This window comes from Chelmon rostratus, chromosome 13 (assembly GCF_017976325.1).
Source record: "Chelmon rostratus isolate fCheRos1 chromosome 13, fCheRos1.pri, whole genome shotgun sequence".
Lineage (NCBI taxonomy): Eukaryota > Metazoa > Chordata > Actinopteri > Chaetodontiformes > Chaetodontidae > Chelmon > Chelmon rostratus.
The window spans coordinates 11,747,365-11,771,031 of record NC_055670.1 but is presented as its reverse complement, the minus strand read 5'-3'; the positions used below and the strand labels follow the sequence as shown (position 1 = coordinate 11,771,031).

Below are 23,667 nucleotides of genomic sequence, written 5' to 3'. Positions count from 1 at the left end.
TAAAATAAGAACATTTAAACGATATCAATATTACTGCATGTGTTTTCCACGATTTCTCACCATATATGAAATTTCATGTTAACCACAGAACTGCAGAAAACTCATGATGACTAACAATGTTTATTCTAATTTTCCGATGTTTGTCGTCCACATTCAGTCGTTTATGTGGCAGCAAAACAGCAGTTCATCTGCTGAAAATTCCCAGTGTCCCGAAATGTATTTTACTGTTTAACTGGGAACAACAGAACATTAATTATTATTTGATCCTGACCAATTCCATCACAAAATTAACAAAGTTAACGATTCTGTGCCAGAGATGTGGGTGATGGACTCTGAGTCAGGAGGCATCAGTGCTTACAGCACTATCACTGCTGTGTGATGAGGTGACCTCCAGGTGTCCGCCTGCTGTGAAATATGGAGTATCTGCATGTCGTGTGAGGCTGCAGCTTCTCATTTGATCACGTTAAGAAATGGAAGTTCCTGTCTTTTGCCTCGTGAGCAGTAAACACAGCTGTTTTGACTGAGAAAACGGTGCCTTGACATCAGGCCTGCTTTGGGAAGCTCTTTATGTTTCGGTCTTTCATGTTTAAGCTACATTGCAAAGACCACTCAGTAGTATAGAGGCATGGCTGGTGTGTGAGCTTGAAAAGAGAAATGATCATGCATTTAAAAAGCAAGAGAGGTTATTGACCTTCCATAGCAGCCATTATACAGTCACTAAGGAACCTTTTCAATCCGCGTTTGTTTTCCACATTTCTCTGGTAATAAACCATGAGATACTGTTCGGGTTACACACAGAGCAAGTCACACAAAACCTCCAGATCCAGCCGGTGCTGTAGGGCTGATTCACACTTAAAAGGTACATTTAGAATTTGTCAGTATGTCATTTTACAGCAGTCAAATATTTATGCTCGAGATCCACTCCTCACAGAGAGATTTGTTGAATTTACGGTCAAACAATGCCCTAAACCATGATGCCACATATGCATTTCCAGACTATTTATTTTTGTGCGGTCTCAGAGAGTCATGTTAGAATCTGTGGAATCTACATAATTGCACGGCTTGGTCAGGAGTGTGTAGATACAGCAGCTCAGAGGACGGTGCTGTGGACAGGCCCACTTTACTTCCATTAAGCTGTATCCAAAACAAGAATGTTTCAGTGGCTTGACATGTTCCTGGCCTGCACAAATATAAAGCCTGGGTCAAGATTTTGGGAAAGGAGTGGTTGTGCCTTTTTCCTGACAACTGACTTCACAAACCACACGCGGATGTTTTACTCAGTGTTTCCTACCGAACATGGCAGAGAATGAAACAGAGAGAGAGAGAAAAAAACGGTTGTGTGCATGAATATTCAGTTTCACTTAAAAACAAATATCTGGGTATTGTTGTTGATAACAAGCTGTGTTTTGAATCCCGTGAGGATGCAAAGACTTTTTTTTTTTTTTGAGAGAAATGAACTCTTTTAACGGCTCTACTCAGATGACGACTCTCTTTTACAGAAGCTTCATTGACTCTGTTCAGGCATCTAGATTTGTCTGATAAGCACAGATTTGGATGTCTCGCAACATGGCCGGTAAGATCTCAGGAAGTGAGTCAGGCCAAGCTTTTGGGACGGCTAAAGCTATACTGGACTGCCAGGACCATCCACTCCAGAGGGAGTTTGAGCTCTTCTTCTACTCCGCTGTTTCTTACTCCATGCTTCTTTCATCCCAAGTGATGCTGATATGCTTAATACCAATTAGCACTCTGGCTGCATTCCTTGCACTATCCTGGCACATTTGCACACTTGCCCATTCTGGCATATTTGTACTTGGCACGAATTTCAATTTCCCTGCACTACTTGTGTGATTTACTGTCGATGTTGTTGTTGTCCTTTCTTATTCTCTCATCATCTCTCAGCTCTAGTGGGACATTAAAGATAGCCTCGAACACTGAACCTTGATGCACAAGTTATCTATGTACTAATCTGTATGAATGAATAGTTACGAGAAAGTGAGTAGAGGATAAAACTATAGTTTCCACCACACACCATATGTAAAAAAGATTCAGCATGCAGCTTGACAGACTATTCCAGGCTGGCGGAAAAACTACCTTTTTTTGCACCTGTTATTCATTCAGTCACGCTCTTCACACACTTACTCCCGATCACAGCCACGGAAGACCGGAGCTCAAGTATTGGATAAAAGCAAGGACAAGCCCTGGGCAGATCACTGGCTTCCCACCATGCTAACAAACACAGACAGACAATCACACAGTCACACCTAACGGCAGTTTATTGACCAGCATGGCATGGTTGCAGGAGAACCTCGAGAAAAAAAAAAAGAAACAAAAAGCAAACTAACATTCAAGTGCAGAACTTTCTTGCTGTGAGGCAGCATTTCTAAGCATTGATCCACCCCGCCGTCACCTTCCCTTACTGAGAGGGCTCGCCAAGAGTGATTGTCTCTTTCAGACTTGAATGTCTCACAGCAACTGAACTGCACATTGGCACGATCAGGCATATAGCAGACCCAAGGATATAACACTCAACGAACTGTCCTCGCTCTAACGCCACAGTCACAGAGGAAGCTTTTGGTTATTTTCTATGTCCCACTCCTCTCCAAATGTGTTTGCTCAGTTGGATGTTTGACCTTCACTGTGCAGAATAGTGTTTATGCAAGAGTTTGACACTAGTTTACATATTCATCTGCTAAAGAGGGAAAGTCTCTCTGAGCTCACCTTAAAACTGCGTTAAAGAAGCGTGATTTGTGACATCACAACCAGACTGACCAATCAGATTTCAGTTTCAATAAATAGAGCATGAGCAGTTTAACCGCGGAGGTTGTTTTATTTATCCCAGATTGGAGGAGTAAAAATATGCCGTATTTCACAAGCAAAAAAAGTAGCAAAGTTTATACAGAACCTTGAAAAAGAAGCACACAATGTTCTGTTTATCTTGCTAATCCTCATGTGACCCTCCGCACTGAATTTGTGACCTCAGGTTGGAAACCACTCTGTGTGTTCGTGTCTAGCAGTTTCCATGGAGAGTATGGTCTACAATAGTTTGTACAGTGTTTTTCTGCTCGGAGCAGGAGCTTGGAATTTAGACTAGGTTTAGACTAACCTTGGGGTGTATTCCTGAACGCACTGTAGATTGTTGACTTGGGTTTGCAAAAATGTTTATCCCGCAGCACACACACACACACACACACACTCACACACACTCACACACACAAAAACGTTTGACAGGGCACGACAGGCGGAGAGATGAGGAGAGGAGAGCGGCGGGAGTGAATGATATCTGAGCAGATGAAAGGGGAGCTACAATTTGTTTACAATTATAGCTTTTTCATTTAATGAGCAGTCACAATCCTCAAGCTTCGATCACATTCGTGCACAGAGGCAGACAAGAATATGAAATATTAATAGAATAATAAAGAAGAAGAAAACGGTGAAAATTGGATTCAAAGAAATGAAACCATTTTGGTGGAAATCAGATTTTCTGAAAACCATTTGTGATGCAAACATAGAGTCAATAATCAGAACCTCGACTGTGTTTCCTCTTGTCTTGTCTCCTCTATTGCTGGGAGCATTTTCTGTAACGTACTTGATGCACACAGACCTTCTTTAACGTAAACGGCTACAGCCTCTTCTTGCAGGAAACACAGAATAGAACATCCAGGTGAAATTCTGCAAAAGCTCGACGAGTCTCAGACGTACACATAAATTAACCCGACCCAGCTTCCTGGACTCATCATGGAAGCTGGAGCCGGCCAGCTTGGCTTTCATTTATACATAAGCAGGGAAGAACGTGTGCAAGAGCAACCTTGTAGTTGCAGGTGATGACTAAATCAGGCAGATGGAAACAAATCTGATACGTCTGATTGACTTTCATGACATGTCTTCTGAAGGCTGCATGAAAAGAGGGTCCTCTACTCTTTATGGACATGACGTTATGGATCAAAGGATTCATTAATGATAAATATTGTCCCCCGCCGGCTCTTTCTACAGTCTGTCTTGTTTGCGTTTTGCTCTTATTGTTTATGCCGATAAAATGTCGACCGTGTATTACACAAGGGAGACAAAAAGAACCAATAAAACTACACCAAATTGAACTGCACCAAACTTGTTACAAATGTCAAATTAATAGCTCCACCTCTTATCTATAATGTGCCTCTGAGCCTGACAGTCTGTTGTGCCTTTATCCCCTCTTTGGACTTTCAAATCTCCATTTCTCTCCGAGCTTTGAGGGTGTGTGCGCTGACAGAATGTCAGGCAATTAAACAGTCACGGCTCATTGAGCTGGAGGTGGGCCCGCTCCTCCAGGCTCCTCTAAAGGCAACAGAAGAAACGAACGCAAGCACTCCCTGCCATCCCTCGCTCATTCTTTAACTCACAAACTTAGCTGTAAATCCAGACAAGAAGGTCTTATCAAAGGACACTTTAAACCACTGTCAACTTTCACAAGGCTGAGCAGTGTCACTGTCACGGGTAATTATCCCGTGGCTGAATGTAAAGGAGGACAGCGTGTGGGACAACAAAGATGCACTCTCACGGGGGGGAAAAAAAAGGCATGTGCCTGGTGCAAGACAAACACATAGATGCTGCAGCACGAGGCGGGCTGCTAGACGAGACTAACACCTTTACATCTACTCCTAGCGTGCAGCACAGAGGCGAGAAAAGAAGTTTCAAATAAGACACGCGCTGACAGGAAGCTCCAGGCTTCAGTCGCTACCCTGCGCCTGGTGCACCAGGCCTCCAGAGAGCTGCTACTGGTCAAAACCTGCATTTGAACGTCTGTATTTTGTTGCATGCTGGATACGAAGAGAGAATCGTGGCCAAACTTTTCCAACAGTTGCGGACTAACGCCTCTATCTTTGCAAATCTAAAAAAATATTTGTTAAGTATCTGTGATACCCTTTTTGAAAAGATTACTAACAACCTACCGGGGTCCAGCTGAGTTGCCATATTGAAGTGAAGAAGCAAGAACCGGGTTCATGAGGAACAATGGCTAATAAATCGCTTTTCATAAAAGCCACCCACTGACCACCTGTCCAGTCTTAGCTCCAAAGAGCCGCAGAGATGCAATGGTAAGCGAGGGGAGATAAGTGTTCTGCCGCTGCTCAGTTGACTACATACCGAGCAACCGAATAATAGCATGTATTCTTGTGCATCCTCAGACGAATAAACAGGAAATATTTGCACCTAGCAAGCAGGTAACGTGTCCACCTGACACTGCAGAGGCAGAAAAAATAAACATGAAATCATGAATATAACAAGCCCACACCACCTCTGAGTGAAGATCACATGCTGCTGCAGGCTTCATTTGACCACAGCATGGCTTAAGTGACTAAGAATTATAATACAACATACAAGGAACCGTAGCTGTTTCTATTCACGTCAGTAGCCTATACTTCCTGACTCATTGTGCAAGACCTTCTGTTATAGATCCAAATGCTGCCTTCTCTCTCAAAGGAAGTCTGCAGTTAACGTTAAAAGAAGCCATTATTTTAAAATGAGTACTGCAAAGGTACTTCTTCCCTTCAAAATGTCCTTCAGTGAGATTATCTCATGTGAACTAGCTACCTCAGCAGTCAGTGTGGATGCATGCATGCTGCAAGACGGAGAGCAGCGTATTTTCTGCCCGCTGGGATGGTGGCTGATAGAGGCAGACGCATCAACTGCAGGACCTCGACAGAAATACATACAGTCTCTTCACAAATTAGATACGTATACTGCAAATGGAAGGCTACAGGCCACCCGTGCATTTTCAGGACATCGTTCTTGCCATGCCTTTGCTTGCCCGCGATAGGTTAATAACCAATGTTACTCTGTTAGATGTTTGACAGCTGGAGGTAAGCTGATGTGTGTGGTATCTAAAACATGCGTCCTCAAGCAACATAATTCAATGTTAGCTGCACGAACCGCTGCCACCATCAATATTTCCACAAAATGACTCACCGTTCTCTCTCTCATGAAGCCCATGTTTCACTGAATCTAACTTTCACCATCTTTGGCTGACAATGCTCGATGCAGACTGATGCTCTGCCGCTGTGGCTGCCTCACTTGCTGTCCTCAAAAACTGTCCTGTGGTCAGTTTTCATTTATGAAATTAAAGAGTTGAATGCCACTGATATAGCACTCACATATAACACATCAGTTCCTCCCCTGCTTCGACTTGCTTAAGTGCAGCATGATCGCTTGAATTAAACCTTTAAGTTGTATCAATCAGGATGTACAGGAGGATGCTGCCAGCTGTTAAATACAGTACATACTTTAAATATGGTGTTATTTATATGAAACAGGTGGCTCGGACTATAAAGGCCGTGTGACATAATAGCAAGACAGCCTTTTCTCTCTCTCTCTCTCTTTTTATCCACAGACTTTTATACCGTTTTTGCCTTTGTTTGATATTAAGAGAGAATAGAGAGAGGCAGGAAACACAGGGCGAGAGAGAGAGATGGAGGTGATAACATGCAACAGAGGGTCACGACTTGAATCAAGGACCCAGAACGTTGCGGTTGCAGCTTAACCACTCAACCACCAGGATGCCCCTGAACTAGTTATTTTTTCAAAATAGTCCAAAAGCTAGCTCATTCAAGTAAATCATACCTTGCATACAGCTATAAATAACTAACAATGGATCACATAACTACTTGTATATGAAAGGGGACATTTGCAGTAATGAACCCACAGAGAATTAACACTTGCTACTGCAGCTCTACTAAACTTTACATCATGATTCAACTCGCAGGTTTGATTTTAAGGCCTAAAAGTTTGCTGTTTCGGTTCACTTTGGTTGTTGTAAACGCAGCAGGGAGCTGTTTTCAGTGAAAAACCTCTAAAAACGCACTATACAGTACCTGCTCAGCACCAGCACAGAGGAGCATTTAGCGGCTAAAGACATATTTCCCTCAGGAGTCAGTGGAGACCAAAAACAGAGCTAAAAGCAGAGTGAATATTAGTCCAGCTGCCTGAACCACGACTCCAAAGGAATGCTAATGTTGCTCTGTGTCTCCTGGATAATCAAAAAGGCAACTTTTGGAGTTTTGTGCCTCCCAGAAAATAGTATGTATTTGTCTCAGAGTCAACACAGTATTTTGCTCATTTCTGTCGTATGTCGTATTGCAAAAAGCCTTCAAACACTTACTAAGATCTCTAAACGTAAAAGCAGAGTTGTGATTTTCAGCTAACACCTGGTTGCAGCTGAAATGACGGATGCGAGCCGCACTGAGACAAAAGACAAACCAAGCATTTCCTTTCTCTCTCCATGAACCAAGCAACCTTCATTATAGCACATTATAGAAGTGTCACTGTTCTCCGTTTCCTGTGGCCGCGATGATCAGCGTAGACTCCTCCAGCGCACGGATGTTGATAATAGAATTTTCTGCTCAGGTACATCGGTCTAGTTATCGTATGTCGAAAATAAGCTCCTGTCACCGAGCTCCATCTTGTGAGAGTCTCCGAGCAGGCTAATAGCCCAGTTATTCATGAGCAGTCTGGAGCCCCCACTTCACTGTGCTGTCAGAGCAGATGCTGGCTGCAACACTCCCCCAGCAGCTCTTCACAGCTCTCCCCTCTGCCAGCTCTGACGGGGCAGGTCACCTGCTGATTGGTTGGCTTCCTCGAGGAGTTGACTCTATTAGCTATGGCAATGAGGGTCTTGGATGGGGATGTGTCTAGAATAGATATGGCGGTTGACGAAGGTTCGTGTTGGATCTCCAGAGAGGAATCCTCACTGGCTGAGGACATCGTGGCGTGTGTTCAAAAATCTCTGTGGTGATAGAAACTCGGCTGTAAAATATGGTGTTTAACAGCTGATACTCTGATGCTACAACACGCTGCAGTGGCCATTAGCGAGTCTGAGGAGATCCTGCAGCAGAACCCCTGATATAATTAAAGGCAAAATGCTCTGTTATAGCAAATTAAGTGAGGCTAGGTGACACCAACTGTCACGCGAGGATTTACAGGCCGCGGTGCTCGTTGACTGTAAATCTCCAACGCTTGGAACACAATCCTACGCATCCCCCACACCACACAACATTAAGACATCATTTTTTGCTTCCAGTCACAATGCATGAAACAGTTGCAGACAATACACCCAGCAAAAACAAGTGAAATAAGTATAAAATCTTGAACCTTACACTGTGTTGCATCGCATTCCAAACAATCCTCTGGTTTGCAGCGTAAAGGCAGGGAAACAGAAAGTCTTAATTAATTCAGTGTAGGTGGAAGAAATCGTTGATGGACATAGAGAGCTAAAGAGGCTGTATATAAAGCATCAAAAATGTGTGCAGAATTAATTAGATGGTGCAAAAAAACATAATTAGTATTGAATAAAACACATAAGTCATTTATTGTTGTGGGATTCCAGGAGCCAGATGGCAAAAAAATACTGCTATTCAAATTATGTATTCATTAAGTAAATAACCTATTATTAACCTGACACAAAACACTGAGACACTTGATTTCGCAGGTTTTAAACACTGTGGGCGAAGCTGTCGCTCCGCTAAACTGATTCAAGAAATTTGCTATTTTTCAAGGGTCGAGAATGCAAAAAAACAAACAAACCCAAAACACCAACACAAGTGAGACACGACTTGAAAAGATTCACTCTGAAAGGGGCTGGAGGGGAGAGAGGAAGGGCACAGTGGCTGCAAAGGTAATCCATGATGAGAACTGTCTCTCAGCTGAATTGGTCTGTCAGCTCCGCGTTAACCTTTACCCTGATGCTGCATTTTAGGTTTCAAGGTTGTTTGAGATGGAAATCCATGTATCAAGATCCAATCCGACAAACATGCAGCTAATCTGATAGAAAATAAAGGCGTGCTTTACAGCAAACAATTGATACTATGGTCAGCCTCACAAAATCTATCCATCAATTCTTTCATCCCTCTCTTTTCTGTTTGCCAAGTACACAGGGATGAGAAGGGCAGCGAACGCAGCGCGCCACACCTTCCGCTGCCCTCTTGGGGTAAGACTGTTGATTCGTTAACAAACACAGATCGATAGAGGGGCCTGAATGGAGGACAAGCACAAAGAATTAATTTCCGGCTCCAGGGGCTTACGGTGGCAAATCACCAGCTTTAATCAACAGTGTCAAGTCAGAAAGACAAATGATGTTTACACTGAAGCGGTGTCTTGCCTGAAAACAGCAACACCGGCTCTGCCTCCTTACCAGTCTGTCCAGGCTTGTGCCAGCTGCAGTGGTGGGCCGCTCCTCTGGGCTGTACGGCCTGAAGCGAGCGTTGAACACATCCGAAACACCACGGGTAGACCTAGTCATTTCTGCGGGTTTTGGCTGGCCGCAGCCTTGAAAAACCTGCAATTACAAAAACATGGGCACCCAATTGTCAGGGGTTTAAATTACCCTGGATGCAGAAAATAGGGAAAACATGCTGTTTTGTTAAGGTCTTGCGAGGCATTCACCCCACATTACCGGCGTGACAGTGCTCTTTGTCAAGCTGAGGTAACCACGTTGATAGGTGATTCAACTAAGAGCTGTGACCGATGCTATTTACGATGGCAGAGTTACGTTTTTACGGGCTTTTGGGAAAATACCACATATACTTAAACCATAAACAAAACTGCATCTGCTGCATGGGAAAGCCAGCGGAGCATTTAGCTTCGAATGAGAACTGGCATCCAAAAACTGTGTAGGCTGAAAAAATTCTTCACAACCACCTACCTTTTTTTTTCTTTCTGACTACAATTTTGTGGGCAAAGAAAAATGCAGTAAAACACAGGAAACACATTAACTACTGTTAGTTGAACTAAGATTATCTGACCAAATTGAAACATATAATTCAAATACAAGACCTAAACTTGGACATAATTAGAACGTGTTGCACTACACACCTTAGACACAGCCCAGTAAGACTTAAAGCGAGCTCCTCTACAGTTCTGTCTGAGCTCTTACTTCTCCTCTCTGGCTATAAACCTAATGGACGTACCCTGTAAGAGACCTGGGCACTGTTATCTTGCATATTCATGATGGCCTCTGAAATCTTGACATCAATAGGCTCCATGACGGATTCGATGTTGAAAGGTCCCTCCAGCCTCTGTGCCACCAGCAGCATGGCATCTGTCATAACAGTGGGAAAAAAAGGTGGGGTGTTGAAGGGAAGACAAGCAGAGGTGCAAAAAGACACAATTCAGTTGAAAAATAAAAACACTTTTCAGTGGTACCTAAGTGGTCATAAGTGGTTGTTTATGAAAGGACTGCACTGGAAAGTAACAGACCATCTCTATTTTCAGTCAATATATTCTAATAGCATGTCCTATGTGGGACTGCTCACATGCTTAGTAAGACATTCCTGTCATGTCTGATGTGGCAGGGTCCAATATTAGTAACGCTTTGGAGAACTCTCTCACTGCAGCTTGAGAAAATACGAGCATATTCCAGTGTGATCGCACATTTACAAGTTCACTGAAAATGCAGAAAACACCGTCATTGACCGGCTCCGCGCATGTACTTGGATACATTTTTATTGTGCTGCAGCTCAGCTCATTTGTGTACATCTGCAGTGTCTCTATATTTGCTTGGATTTTTATTTTTATATGCAAGTGTTTTACATAATTGCTCGCATTTCGTCGATGCAGGTTTTCTGTATTTGAAGCGCTTTCCAAAACACAAAGTTGTCAAGCTGGTGAGCATGCTTTCCTTATTTGCTTTTTTTTTTCTCTAGTCCCTTCTGCTTTCTTAAGCTCCTGTGTGTCAGGCTTCGTCAGAGAGTTAGGAATAAAGAAAAAAACACAAAAGGTCGATTCTACACACAACCAAAGAAACACTGTTAATTTCCATATTGCAGACTTCTATTTACAACCCAGAGCCAGAAAATGTTGGGACGCTTTGTAAGACGTAAATAAAACCAGAATGCAGTCATTAGCAAACTAGCTGTGTTTACTAACAACTGTTTTACGAAGTGTGCCTGAGTCCATGTTGTAGCATCCCTTATACAACAAGTGTTGAACCTCGCTCCATCCTCACTTGTGAACGACTGAGCCTTTCCAGGATGCTCCTTTCATACCCAATCATGACACTATCACCTGTTACCAATCAACCTGTTTACCTGTGGAATGATCCAAACAGGTGTTTTTGGATCGTTCCACAGCTTTCCCAGTCTTTTGTTGCTCCTGTCCCAACTTGTTTGAAACGTGTTGCTGCATCACATTCAGAATAAGCAGATATTTACAATGAAAATGTAAGACATTAAATATATTGTCTTTGTACTGTTTTCAATTGAGTTTATGTCAAAAAGGATCAGCAAATGATCACATCCTGTTTTATTTATGCTTTCCACAGCGTCCCAGCTGTTTCTGTGATGTGCATTTTTTTCACCATTTTCTGACATTTAAAAGACTAAATAATTTAAAACAAACAGAAAACGAATTGTTAGCTTCTTATGTGACATTTCACCAAAGGTCATCCATTCAAACGGCACTGCATCCTGCCTTCTGATTACTACACGGCACTGTCAGTTACCTCCGCCTTCTCCTCACAGCCAACACTTATGAAGCATGAACGTTTCTTGAGGCAAATTAGATTTTTATGTAGATCGACTCAATCAAGTCAATGAAATTTGGTTATGCTGTGTGCAACAAAACGCGCTGATGAGTCACTGATTTAATAGAACTTTTGAAAAGCCCAGCGTTTATTTACATCGACTGCGGGAAATGAATCCTATAAGGTCAGCGGCTCATTAATATCCTCGTGTGGACACAAGCCAGAAGGGCTTGTTGAACAGGAGACACTTAGCATTATCACCTCCACAGAGTCCGTTTCCTTTTCATCGCTTTGAATTAACGCCTCTGATCGCTCTATATAAAGACGCTGCCTTCAAAATATTTCATATTTACAACTGTGGTGGTGCAGATTCCACAGTAGCTCAAACTAGTTAACAGCTGTTACCCTTCAGAGGCTAAGCGAGTTAATTGATATTACCGAGAAACTTAAATGCTCTCAGACCTAATGCATCTCAATAATGGCAGCTCCGCATATGAACGGTGTGCCACAGGGAGTTGGACATCACCAAACCACTAACTCAGGCCCAGATCTGGAGACAGCACTCAGGCAGTCTGTCAGGAGAGGTTTCCCCATCCACAGACCTCCCAGGACAAGACCTCACCAGCAGGCCGTCATAATGACTCTTCAATTACCTCGCTACTAAATCAGGTCACGCTGTCATTTGGAGAGTACAGACACAACGGATTCTTACATGCTGCCTTAACAGTTTATTTAATCTGCACCAAGATGCAGGCAGCAGCGTGCTGTTTTCTTTTAAAATAATGCTTCATATATTTCTTTTGGCTAGCTGCTCCCACCACCCCACCCATCACAAGAAAACGGCATAATTTATTCCCAAACTGTGAAGGCACAGATATTATTCCAGAGAACAGACCCAAAAGGAGCGGCTGAAACGATTAAAAAAAACATTTCTACGAAAATTAATTGAAACTAATATTCTGTGTAAAAGGCAGCCAAAGGCCTGAAGGGAATATAGGAGACAAATGCTGTACCTGAAAAGAAAAGAAAATCAAAATTATACTCAGTTTCTTTGATAGCAGGCCTGTCTAGCTCTTCATTCTTCTGGGACCTGAGATCAGTAATGGCAGAGGAAAAGAGCTGAGAAACATTAGCTCAGCTCTGGCTCCATTTCCTTTCCAATTATGGCAAAATCGGAGCCTTTGAAGAGCCCTTCTGTTTGTTTACACTGTGGACTGCAAATAGCCTGTGATGCTCACTGAGATTTTAATATACAGACTATATCAGTGCCAAATGGTTTCCTACAGTAGCACTTCAACTGCACCACTCTGCAACCACATGTCCTCAGTGTAGATGACACCTGCACCGGCAGGACAATCAAACGAACAGAGGAAATAAGATTTGATGCTGATCTGCTGTTATAATATGTTTGACACCGAACTGCAATTAAGACAGAAGCACTTTCTTTTGCTGTTTTTCTCTGAAAATAATTTGACTTTGGTGTTGCTGTATAGCTTTGCTGTTAAATCTGTTTATGATGGAAATTCATTCGACTGCCCCAGGTGTGTCTGCTTCCTTTATGACAAACAGACATTAAAAAAAATCTACATTCAAACATAAGCTTAAAAAAACAGTGCAAACACTGAAAATTTAGGTCAGGGGAGCCAACTGGGAAAAAACTCATATTTCACAATAAGAGAAAAGAAGAGTGCCTCTAGCATCAGAGATGATGGCAATCTTTCCCAGCGATGGTGACTTATCTGTAACTTATCAGATGGGCTCGACAAACAGGGGGAGCTGGGATCTCTGTCTTCATATATAACTGAGAGAGAGCAGACAGAGACGGAGGAGAGAGCGGAGGGGGACGGGAAGTGGTGTCGATTGGGTTGAGTCAGGCCAGGGTACGGCTTTGTCCCAGAGGAAGAGGGGCTCCTGCACCGCGTGTGGAGAAACCTACATGGAGAATTAATGACTCTCATTTATGAGGAGTGCATGAAGTCCAGTCCGCTGTGGCACGGCTGCCACGGCAAGCCAAATTTCCCCTGCATCACTTTTGCAGCACTGAGATAGGCCACAGGCCAGCTGGAGGAAATCTTTTTATCATCACGACACAGCCATGCAAATAGACGCATCTTGTCCTGTTCTGAGCTGAGAGGTTTTAAAAACAACTGAGACTGGGCCTTACTGGATATAGACATATTCAACTAAAAGACACCACGCCATGAAAGCACAGCGTGATCCAAACATTTAGTTCCATATTGGAGGTTAATGTTTCAGTTTGTGATGTGAAACATGCTTATTTGCACTGTCTCGCTAAACAGCTACAAAAAAAAATCTGAGGAGGTAATATTACTCTGGGCTCTGCCTCTTTATCGAGATTGATGTCCACTTAAATTCAGGCTATGTCAGCCAGCAGCAACCTCCAGCAGACAAGGACAAATAAGGAAAGTGAACAGGCCCATCTATGGCTCTTTGCCTGTGAAGAGCTCCACAGAATGAAAAATGGCTCCAGTGTAATTTAGATTCTGTAAAGCACAGCTCATCTGTGGTTCAGCCAACCAACAAATGGTGCTATATGAAACGGTATAAAATTGGGGAAGAAGAAAAAAATGCATGTTGTTGCTTGGTCATACTTTGTCCTCATGAAAGTCCTTGAACATACACATATGACACAGAGACACACACACACGTTTGCACATACTGTTAAGTATTAACAGCAATAAAAGCGAGCCGGCACACTCAGACCATCAAGAGTTCATTTTTCCTGCAAAACCTTAAAAGCTTGTTCAAAATCATTTGTTCTTTTATTAAAACTCTCATATACAAAGGGATTTTCTCCATAGCAGACAAGCTGGTGGCTGCTCGTCTTCTCTGTCATCCTCCGGTGACTCTCGGAGAAAAGGTCAACACGCCGTATATGAAAAGCATCCCCAGCCGATGCGAGGATCACAAAGAGCATGTCACGACCATATAAACACAGCACACGGCAAGAAAGAGTGCTTCTACAAGATGTAGAGCTTTGTTCAGCTTAAAGTCTGGGAGACAATGCGATATGGATCTGCAGACCTGTATGCACAGCAGCCGCTGAGCCGCAAGCTGGATGGAGGAGAATGAGCCTCTCCCGGACAGATTGTCTGCTCTGCTGTGGAAATAGCCTCACCTTAAACATACTCATGAATACTGAGCTAAAAGATGGCCATTAAACACTTCCTGCTCTGCTGTACCACACGACAGCCATAACACCCATGAGAGGCCGCGCGTTGGGAAATGATGGGAATTTCTTGGAGAGGTGTTGCCAATAGGAGCTTATCACTTATAAGTGCAATCTACTGGGGTGAAGTTGGCTTTTACAAAGACTCGCTTTAAGAAGGATGTGGCTCTACTATGGATGGCAATTCTGTCAGTGGACCACTTTAGTCCAGACTGCAATATCTCTGATGGACTGCTGTGAAATTTGTCCAGACATTCATGCTTCCCAGAGGATGTATCTCCTGACTGCCCTCTAGTGCCACTGTGAGGTCAACTTTTGTAGTTTTGAGTGATGTATCACAACAACTATTGGATGGATTGCCATGAAATTAGGCACAGGCATTCATGTGCCCCTCAGGAGGAATTGTAAGTTTTCACAGAGCCATCATCAGGTCAAAATTCCCCATCAGCCACGGCTGTGCTTTGCTTTTAATGCTAATTGGCAAATGCATGCTAACAAGCTATAGGACGGCAAACATCAGCATGTTAGCATTGTCACTGTGAGCATATTAGCATTACCATTGCGCCTACAGGCGGAGATATGCTTCCTTTTAACTATGTGTTTGCATGTGCATGAAGGCCGCCTTCTGCATCTGTTTGAAGCACCGGTTGTGCACATCCTCAGAATTTAAAGCTACGGCAGGATGTGGATGGTGGCAGGTGGACTTTAGAAAATACTGGTGGTGTCATCATCAGTTTCGCACACTGGCAGAACGATAGAAACATACTCACCATTTTCACGACGCGCTTGATTTTGGGGTCTTATGTGTCATCTACGTCAGCGCCACTGTCGCTTTTTTGCTGTGATCTAAGAACTCACAAAATGGTTACTTCCTCAACTCCACCATGTTTACATGCTTAAATGCTGCAAATCTAGACTGTACTAATCTATGCTGTTTTAGTCATCCGGTGTGCCCGCTAGTGGTATCTTCCAGCAACATGCACAATACATGGGCGAGCATATCAACAATTATGTTCTTGACGCAGGTAGTTGTGTATGCAATTACATGATTAAAAAGCAAGCGCATCTCCACCCTAAGTAGAACCCCAGAGAGCTGCAATACTCATAATTGAATATAACATGACACTCATCATCATTCTTTTTTCATTATCACTGCACAGATTTGCAAAGGAGTGATGACAGCACACGAAACACTATGCAAGGCTGCTAACATGAAAGCCACATACAAGAGCAGCACTGATACTGCGCTGCACTGCTAATGAAAGCAAGCAGCACAATCCGATAGTGAGGCATTCAAAAGCAGCTCGTGTTACTAATGGGGTTGGAGATGTAATGGAATTTCTGTCTTAACTGTCGTAACTTGCCCACAAGTGTGTTAAAGATGTCCTCCCCCCTAATGAACAGCCCCTGTTTGCACTCTGCAAATGCGACGTGTTCCGGAGCATCTCGCCGCTCCAAAACTCAGACTTGATCTGGACAGCAAAGACAACGAAGCAGCTCCGTGCAAAGACAACGACAGGCCTCGCTGCTCGTAAAGACGCCAGAGAGAATAATTTCTCTCTCTTCACAAAATTTCTCCCTTTCTGCAGATTTGTAATTGCACAGGTGGGAAGTGAATCTGTAATTAGATCCACTCAACCACATCTTCGTGTAGCTGTGAGTGATTAGGAAAGCCAAGAACTCTAAAAAAAAAAAAAAAAAAAAAAAAAAGGAAATTAGTGTTGTCGCTACAGATGCCTTTGCAGAGGCGAGAGCACGGTGTTCACCGGGTGCTGCTTTATGAAGGCGCGCAATATGTTCTACAATATTTGTTTGAAATCTGTAGACAGATGATGTACAAGGGTGGCACAGGCTGCGTCTATACTCTGCCAGAAATAACTCCTGTCTTTGGAAGGCTTACAATGTAATGTTTATTAAGGAAACTACATGGTTTTGTATATTCCAAGAACAACAACACAGCACCGCTTTCATTCTTTTGGCCTAACAGGTTAAAGGCACAGTCGTCACCACAAAAACTAAATACCGAAGTGAGCAGGTTCATCTTAAAGTTAGAGGTCTAAGTTCCTCTGCTCAGTGTTTCTTTGCTACGATGTGGCGCAGGAACGTGGTTTAACAGTCGCAACTGCCAGGATGAAGACGCAAACTTGATCTGATGAAGACTGCTGAACTTAAAGGAATAATTAGATAAATTGGGTTTGTTTGCTTTCTGGTGTAGAGTTAGATGAGAGGATCAATACCACTCTCATCTCCCTCTGTTAAATATAAGGCTATGAGGTTTAGCTTAGCACAAAGGCTGGAAACAGGGGGAAACAGCTATCCTGGCTCTGTCCAGCAGTAATAAAGTCTGGCTATGAGCTCCTCTAAAGTTCACCAATCAACACGTTATGTCTCATTTGTTCAATCAGCGTGCAAAAATGGTAATTCTGCATTATACGGGTGATTATATTCCAGACTATTTCCTGGACAGGTCCAGTTTCCAGGCAACCAGTAGGGACTGTGGATTTGTCCCCAACTTGGTTGCTGCTTTAGTGAGGAATCTCTGCACGTGCAGTATGAGCAGAAGGAACCATTGCAATGTTAATGGTGATCTCAATACGTACATACAAAAAATCCTAACCGATTCTTTAAGGCAGGCTGCTGCACTAGCGTTAGACTGGTTCAATGTTTCTGGCCCCTCTAGGGAAGAGGAAAGAAATCATCACCTTTGGGTGAACTTTTTGGCAAACAGTTGCTTATTTACACATCCAGCAGGCACGGAGCAATATTAGCATTCATTGAGTCATGTCTCTGATCACCTGGTGAATGAAAGTTCAATATTCGCTCTCTTCTCAGCTCTGCTTTTATTTCTGCGCGCTCCTGAGGGAAATACCAGACTTTTTAGATGCTAAATGCTTCATGTTCACCAGCGAGCGGCTAACTGTAGTGGGCAGATTCTCTGTGAGTTCATCACTCCAACACTGTCAACTCATCCATTGCTATTATAAAAACATTGATTATAGCCACTTTAAAAAAATGGCACTTCTAGAATATTCTTTGAAAAAGTAAGCCTTGTTTGAAGAGGACATCTTTTCACTATGACTGAATGGTTAAAAGATTACTGTTAAGAGCACCTGGTGTGTCACGCTCTCCTGGTGAAACTCATTTTTCATCAGGTATAAAGAAGCAGAATTAGGATCTAATTTCAAGGTTTTATATCTGATATTGTGCACAACAAAAATCCAGATTCAAGAACTTCTATCTTGAATTTCTTTTAGTATTCATTTCAAGATTTTTCTTTTAAAGTTTTGCTGGATTTAAGGACAGATCTTTTTTTTTTTTTTTTTGACCGTTTTACTGGACTGTAGAGTTTGCAGTGCAGCTTTGTATTTTCTGCCCATGGGTGGTGAAACACAGCACAGAGATTAGACTGTGCAAACAACCATTATAAATCCATTTAACTCCAAAGGTGTGCGCAAAATGGCTTTTAGGCACCACTGTTCTAAATCACCGCTGTTCAAAAGCATCTGTCCTCTGGATGGAAATGCAGACCTCACGCAGGATGGAAAAACACAAATAGAACAGAGGATGCAGGCATCCTTGACACTAATTTTCCTTTGGCATTTCATCACAGACTGGACCCCATGCAAGGTGAAGACAATGACGGCCAGCTGAAGTCTGCATCGTCAAATTAAACTTTGTTCCTGTGGGTGCTGCAAGTCTGAGGAGCTGAAATGGCAACTAAATATAAAGACCTGTGGCTGCACTTTGCTGCCTGTGGGAGTTCAAGCTCCCTGATTTCAAAACCACTGTACAGTACATGTGACTGCACAGTCAGGTGTGTTATTAGGCCCACATCAGATGCAAGGCGACTTTCTGTCTCTCTTTTTCTTGCAGGTAATCTAATAAATCATTGAAATTGTGCGCACAGAGAGCACAGAGGCCCATTGAGACAATCGTATAAAAGGACGGTGTATGAGTCAACAGTTATTTCAAGTCAGAAAAAAAGGATCAAGTCTGAACGTTTCACGAAAAACAGCTTTACTCCACATTTTAGATGCTGCACTGACAGATGCAGCATGTGATCAAAAGTGGTATTAAGGACAATTTTTAAAACTTGATTCCTGATATTCAATCATCCCTAGCTGCTCTGTCACCACTGTTTAATTAGAAAAACTAAGAGAAGTAACAGAGAGTGTTGGTTGCAAGAACTGGCAACTAATTTATATTTGTGATTTCATGGCTCCAGCTTGTCAGACTTGAGCATTTGCTGCTTTTCCTTTCAATGAACTCGCACTCTTACTCGCCCACTCATGTGCCTTCTCTCCCCCTTTGCCAGACCAGCTGGAGACCTGCATGAATATATTCTAAACGTTAATAACATTGAATGAAATGACGCGTAATAGAAACACCTGATCGCTAAAGCGGAGTATTGTCTGAGCCACATTAAACCCGGGTCAGGAGGAGGGTCATCAAATCAGGTCGGATGATGCGCGTTGAGCCTTTCGGATTGGCTGCTAGCGAATGTGTCCCTGTTTGGGTGTGAAAGGAGAATCAGCTCGCTTTAATTCTGGTCAAGTGCAAAGATGTATCAGTGTCTGAATTCACGCCAGTAAAAGCATAAAATCTCAAAACCCTTCAGCAGCCTTGTGAGCAGGAAATAGTCATGCGGCCTGACTCTCAGACACGAGTTGTCCACTCACAGCGGGTTGGAGAAGGTTTTTCTACTCAATATTTTATTCATGAGGAATTTTTCACAAAGGAAAGGATATGTTGCTGGCTGGAATTTTCATAAACAGCGAGGCTGCGGCTGGCTCCGGTTACCAAGTGAAACAAATCACCTAATTAAAAAGAAATGAGCAGATAGAATCGATGCACATCACTTCCAGTGTGGTGACACGTCTCTCCAGAGAGGACAACAGCCTGTAAACACCACTGCAACAAGATTGCAAATAAAGCGGCGGCGGCGGCAACCAGTTGGTGACCAGTTAATGAATTACTTTAAGCCAAGCGCGCGTCTCACTGAGAATATTGTGAAGGTGCAGGAGGAGAAGCTCCATCACAGGTGTTGAACACCTGTCAACGCAGAAATAATGATAATGGCGCATGGGGTGGACGCCGCAGTGGACAATATTCATCACCGCAGCATGCGGCTGATATTCAAACGACCTAAGAGGAAGAAGACGTCGACGCAGACAGCCTGATGAATAACATTAAAAATGGTTAAAAACAGCCTGCTTCAGAACACGTTTCAACAAAAAGAAGAGTTTTTAAACACAAAGACAAGTAAATACCGTCAAAGCGGTCGCCTTAAAACAGATATCTAGCCATATCCACATGCAGGGAGCGTAATGCTCCATCCTGATTATGTTCTCAGGTGAGGAAAACAGACTGACAGCTGTTCATCAGTCGCTCCATGCTTCAAAGTAATTCATGCAATTAAACTCTAATCCCACTCTTAATCTCATCACGTGGAGCACTTTTTTAACCAGATGTTTATTATGACGAGCAAAGCAGCATTTATTACGAGTTCATTTCTCAATCAAACTCTGCAATGGGTTTACTGCAGGAATGCTTATAAAGCACTGCTTAAAAACATGCTATAATTAGTGTGTGTTTCCATAATGAACGCCCTGAGCAAGCCTTGTCGTTAGCTGCAGAACGGGGATAGGTCAGCGAGGATTTGTCCTCCAGTGGGAACAAATGGATTCCAGACTGGCTACTCAGCAGTGCCATTTAATCTGCTGTATGATTTATTCAGATTTGATTCATCCGCTGTAACATTAAGGAAGAAACGCAGGTTACACACTGACATTCTAGCTCTGTTTGGCTTGTGTTCGCTAAAACCGTAGGTATCATTTTAGCTGCTGCATGTCACACAAACATTTAGCAACGCTACTGAGCAAAGAGTGTTTCATGTCAATATTAATAATGGGATGGCGCCCTGGAACTAAAGCGGTATTAGCTCGGGGAACAGCACCTTTCCAAGTGAATCCGAAATGACAGCGTGAGACTGCTGTAATTGACATTGGCCTTTTGGAGGCTGGAGTCAGCTCATGCTTTAAATGAAATTTCTTGGTCAAATTTTATTTGCTTGTCTAATTAATCTCTTGCTTAGGGGCAAGCAAAGCATCTGCACAAGGACATTTGATCTAAAGTTGCTAGTGAATACTTAAATAAAGATATCCTGCATATGCATACTGTTTGTCACATATAAATAAAGTGGAATGAGTGATTCAGGATGGACAGATACAAGAAAGAACCAATCAAATCATCCAAAAATTTGCAATCTGAACCAGTTCTGAAAGCACAGTAAGTAAATTCAGAGATAGTTTCTAATCATTTCACATTTCTGAGGAATATACAGCAATGCAGCTGCTCTTCAAACACACATCTGCCTCAGCCTGCCTCTGGCGGTGCCACATCAGCTCCTCTCTGCTTCACACTCACGCCACGGATAACTAAAGGTGAGACCCTGCTTAATGTGAAGTGGCATAAGGTTTTTTTTTTCCCGCTTTTTTCAAGTTCTGTCACAAGTTGGAATTTTTTTAATCAGAGGGTGTTATTTCCTGCAGGTGGAGTCGTTGGGTGAGAAGGGGTTGCAGGGGAAAATCGTTGCTATCAGGCGCACAGCCCCCAGGTTTAAAGGATTTCTCACTCTTTGCTTGGATTAGTTTTCGCCTCCCCAATATCTTGTCTTCTCTGGTCAGTGGAGCAGGTGTATGATGTTGGTCTGAATGGATGCCACAGGAATCAAGATGAATATCTTAGCTGCGAGCCTGTACCAGCTCTGTGTCAGGACTATCAGGTGTTTCTCGCAATTTCCCTCTGAGCCCTCAGGCCTCGGCGCCTTATTCTTTTTCAGCAAGCCGATATAACCCGGTTAAAGTTGAGAAGGCGACTAACTGTCAGATCTGAGTAATAATTATTGACTGTTGCCGATGAGAGCGACACATTTGCACAGTATGATTCATATCAGCGTACCGCTCATCGACTGTACACACATTACGACGATCTGTCCGTCCGTGCTGGACACGAAACAGCCTTCCTGACAATTTAACACCAAGAGCCAAGTCAATATCTTCTTTGTGGTTGGACCTTAAGCTAATTGAAAATCCTTCATCCCATAATGAGCATGAAATGTCAGAGCCAAAAGATATAGAACTGGCATTTAATCTACACGGACGGACAATAATCCAATTGACAAGAGTCCTGATGAAGACAGAATGAATGCTGCTCCGGGATTAAATGTGAAATCGTCAAATTCGAGCGGAGCCGTGGCTGAATTTCATTCTTGGTTAGAGGAGTAAATGTAGCCCAGTAACATCTATTATATATATTAGTAGAGAGACAGAGAGTTTTTGTGCCGCTCAAAGAAAAGCAGCACAGGTGAAACGTTGACTCTTAAATGTCTGCAGGTGTGAATGTCTGTTTATATGTGCTGCCTCGCTGAAGTAATCCAGGGTGTCACACGTGACCCTGAGCAGGAAAAAGGGGTTTTCATATAGATGGATGGAGGCTAACATTACAATGTATGCAAACAAACTTCAAACGCAGACTGTCCGGTAAGATGAGCATATTGTCGAGCCTGCTGAAGCTTTCATTTATGCTGCTATAGCTTTTGATGTCGCTCTGTTCACTTTGTTGGCTGCTTGTTGAAGGTAAGCTGTCATTTCGCAACCACTTTTGTGCATTACTGAGCTTTAATAGCAACAGAAGCAACAGGAATAGCATTCTTTCTTTCCATTCTCGGCTTATCTGTGTATTATTTTCTTGATTAATTGTCAGGTCGATAAAATTGTCAGAAAAGAGTGAAAAATGCACAAACACAATATCCCAGTTTCCTGTCTTATCAAATATTTTGCTTTGTTTCAGCAACAGTTTAAAACCCAAAGATATGAAGTTTGTCAGATGCAAACCAGAGAAAAGCAGTGGCTTGCATGAAATTAATTAACAATAATCGTTTTCATTAACTGAGTAATTGTTAAAGCTCTGTGTTCGATGCCTTTATCTTACTAGTGATACAGCTAAATGACTAAAAAAACTCACACTGAAATATAGCCTATACACACAGATTTTAATTAATTACATTGTATTTTCAATGCAATTAGGTGATATGACATTTGGATTTGAGTTACTTATTTGCATTGTGTTGCATTTTCTGCTGGAAAAGTAACATGTATATACACAAAGCAAAGACACACAGTGCTCATGATATTAACTCTGGCCCTGAAGAATGAGTACAGCAGTTGTATTAATGTGGATCACATGACTGAGTCAGTGAATGACTGAGTTTCGAAAGCAGACACATCTTTATAATCTTCCTTCTGCCGCTCAACAGGCCAACATTCAGCGCTGCAGACTCCACTGGCTTCTCTCGGTTCGCCCGTTTTAATATTAGCTTACAAAGTGTGCACTGTGGGTTAATGAAATATCATGTTGAAGCGCGGTGATTCCACATTTATGACTTTGACTTCAATCACTGCCGCGGTCATGAATTCACTCCAGTGACAGGAAAACACTGTCGGGGGCCAAACGTGGTCAGTGTGACTGTAAGCGGGAATGTTGTTTATTGTGATGGACTGGTGACCTGTTGAGGCATTTTCCCTGACTTGTACCAAACGCTATAATAAGTTACAGCAGCAGCAGCACCTCCTTTGAAAGGTCATGTGCTGTCGTCGTAACACATCACAAGCCTGGAAGACGCTCAATGTTCTGCTCACATGCTGTGTGAGCTAAATAAAGGTCTGAATGTCGGGCTAATATTTTGACTTCAGGACTTTTAAATTCACCTAGAAAGGTCCACTAGAAACCTTCTTATAATGATTCTACCTAAAAATTAAACACAAAGAAGTATATAGTTCTTTACATTACGAAATAAAATAAAAACTAATAAAGATGAAAGCTAATATTAAACAAATACAATATTTATGAATGAACTAAACATTTTCTTCAATGGATCTGATCCGCCATCTGCCCCGCCACCTGTCCAGTCCTGCCCTCCATTGTCTGCAGC

The 23,667-nt window shown here is 42.7% G+C and overlaps 1 protein-coding gene across 1 annotated transcript in view; it reads right to left on the bottom strand.

Annotated features, from left to right (window-relative positions):
- LOC121616199 (glypican-6-like) overlaps positions 1-23,667 on the bottom strand; it is an 81,965-nt gene that overhangs the window by 14,838 nt on the left and 43,460 nt on the right. Inside the window, exons 5-6 of the mRNA XM_041950896.1 lie at positions 9,933-10,063; positions 9,158-9,301 (exon numbers count right to left, since the gene is read on the bottom strand). Coding sequence (XP_041806830.1) covers positions 9,158-9,301; positions 9,933-10,063 — 275 coding nt within the window. The remainder of the gene's footprint in view (positions 1-9,157; positions 9,302-9,932; positions 10,064-23,667) is intronic.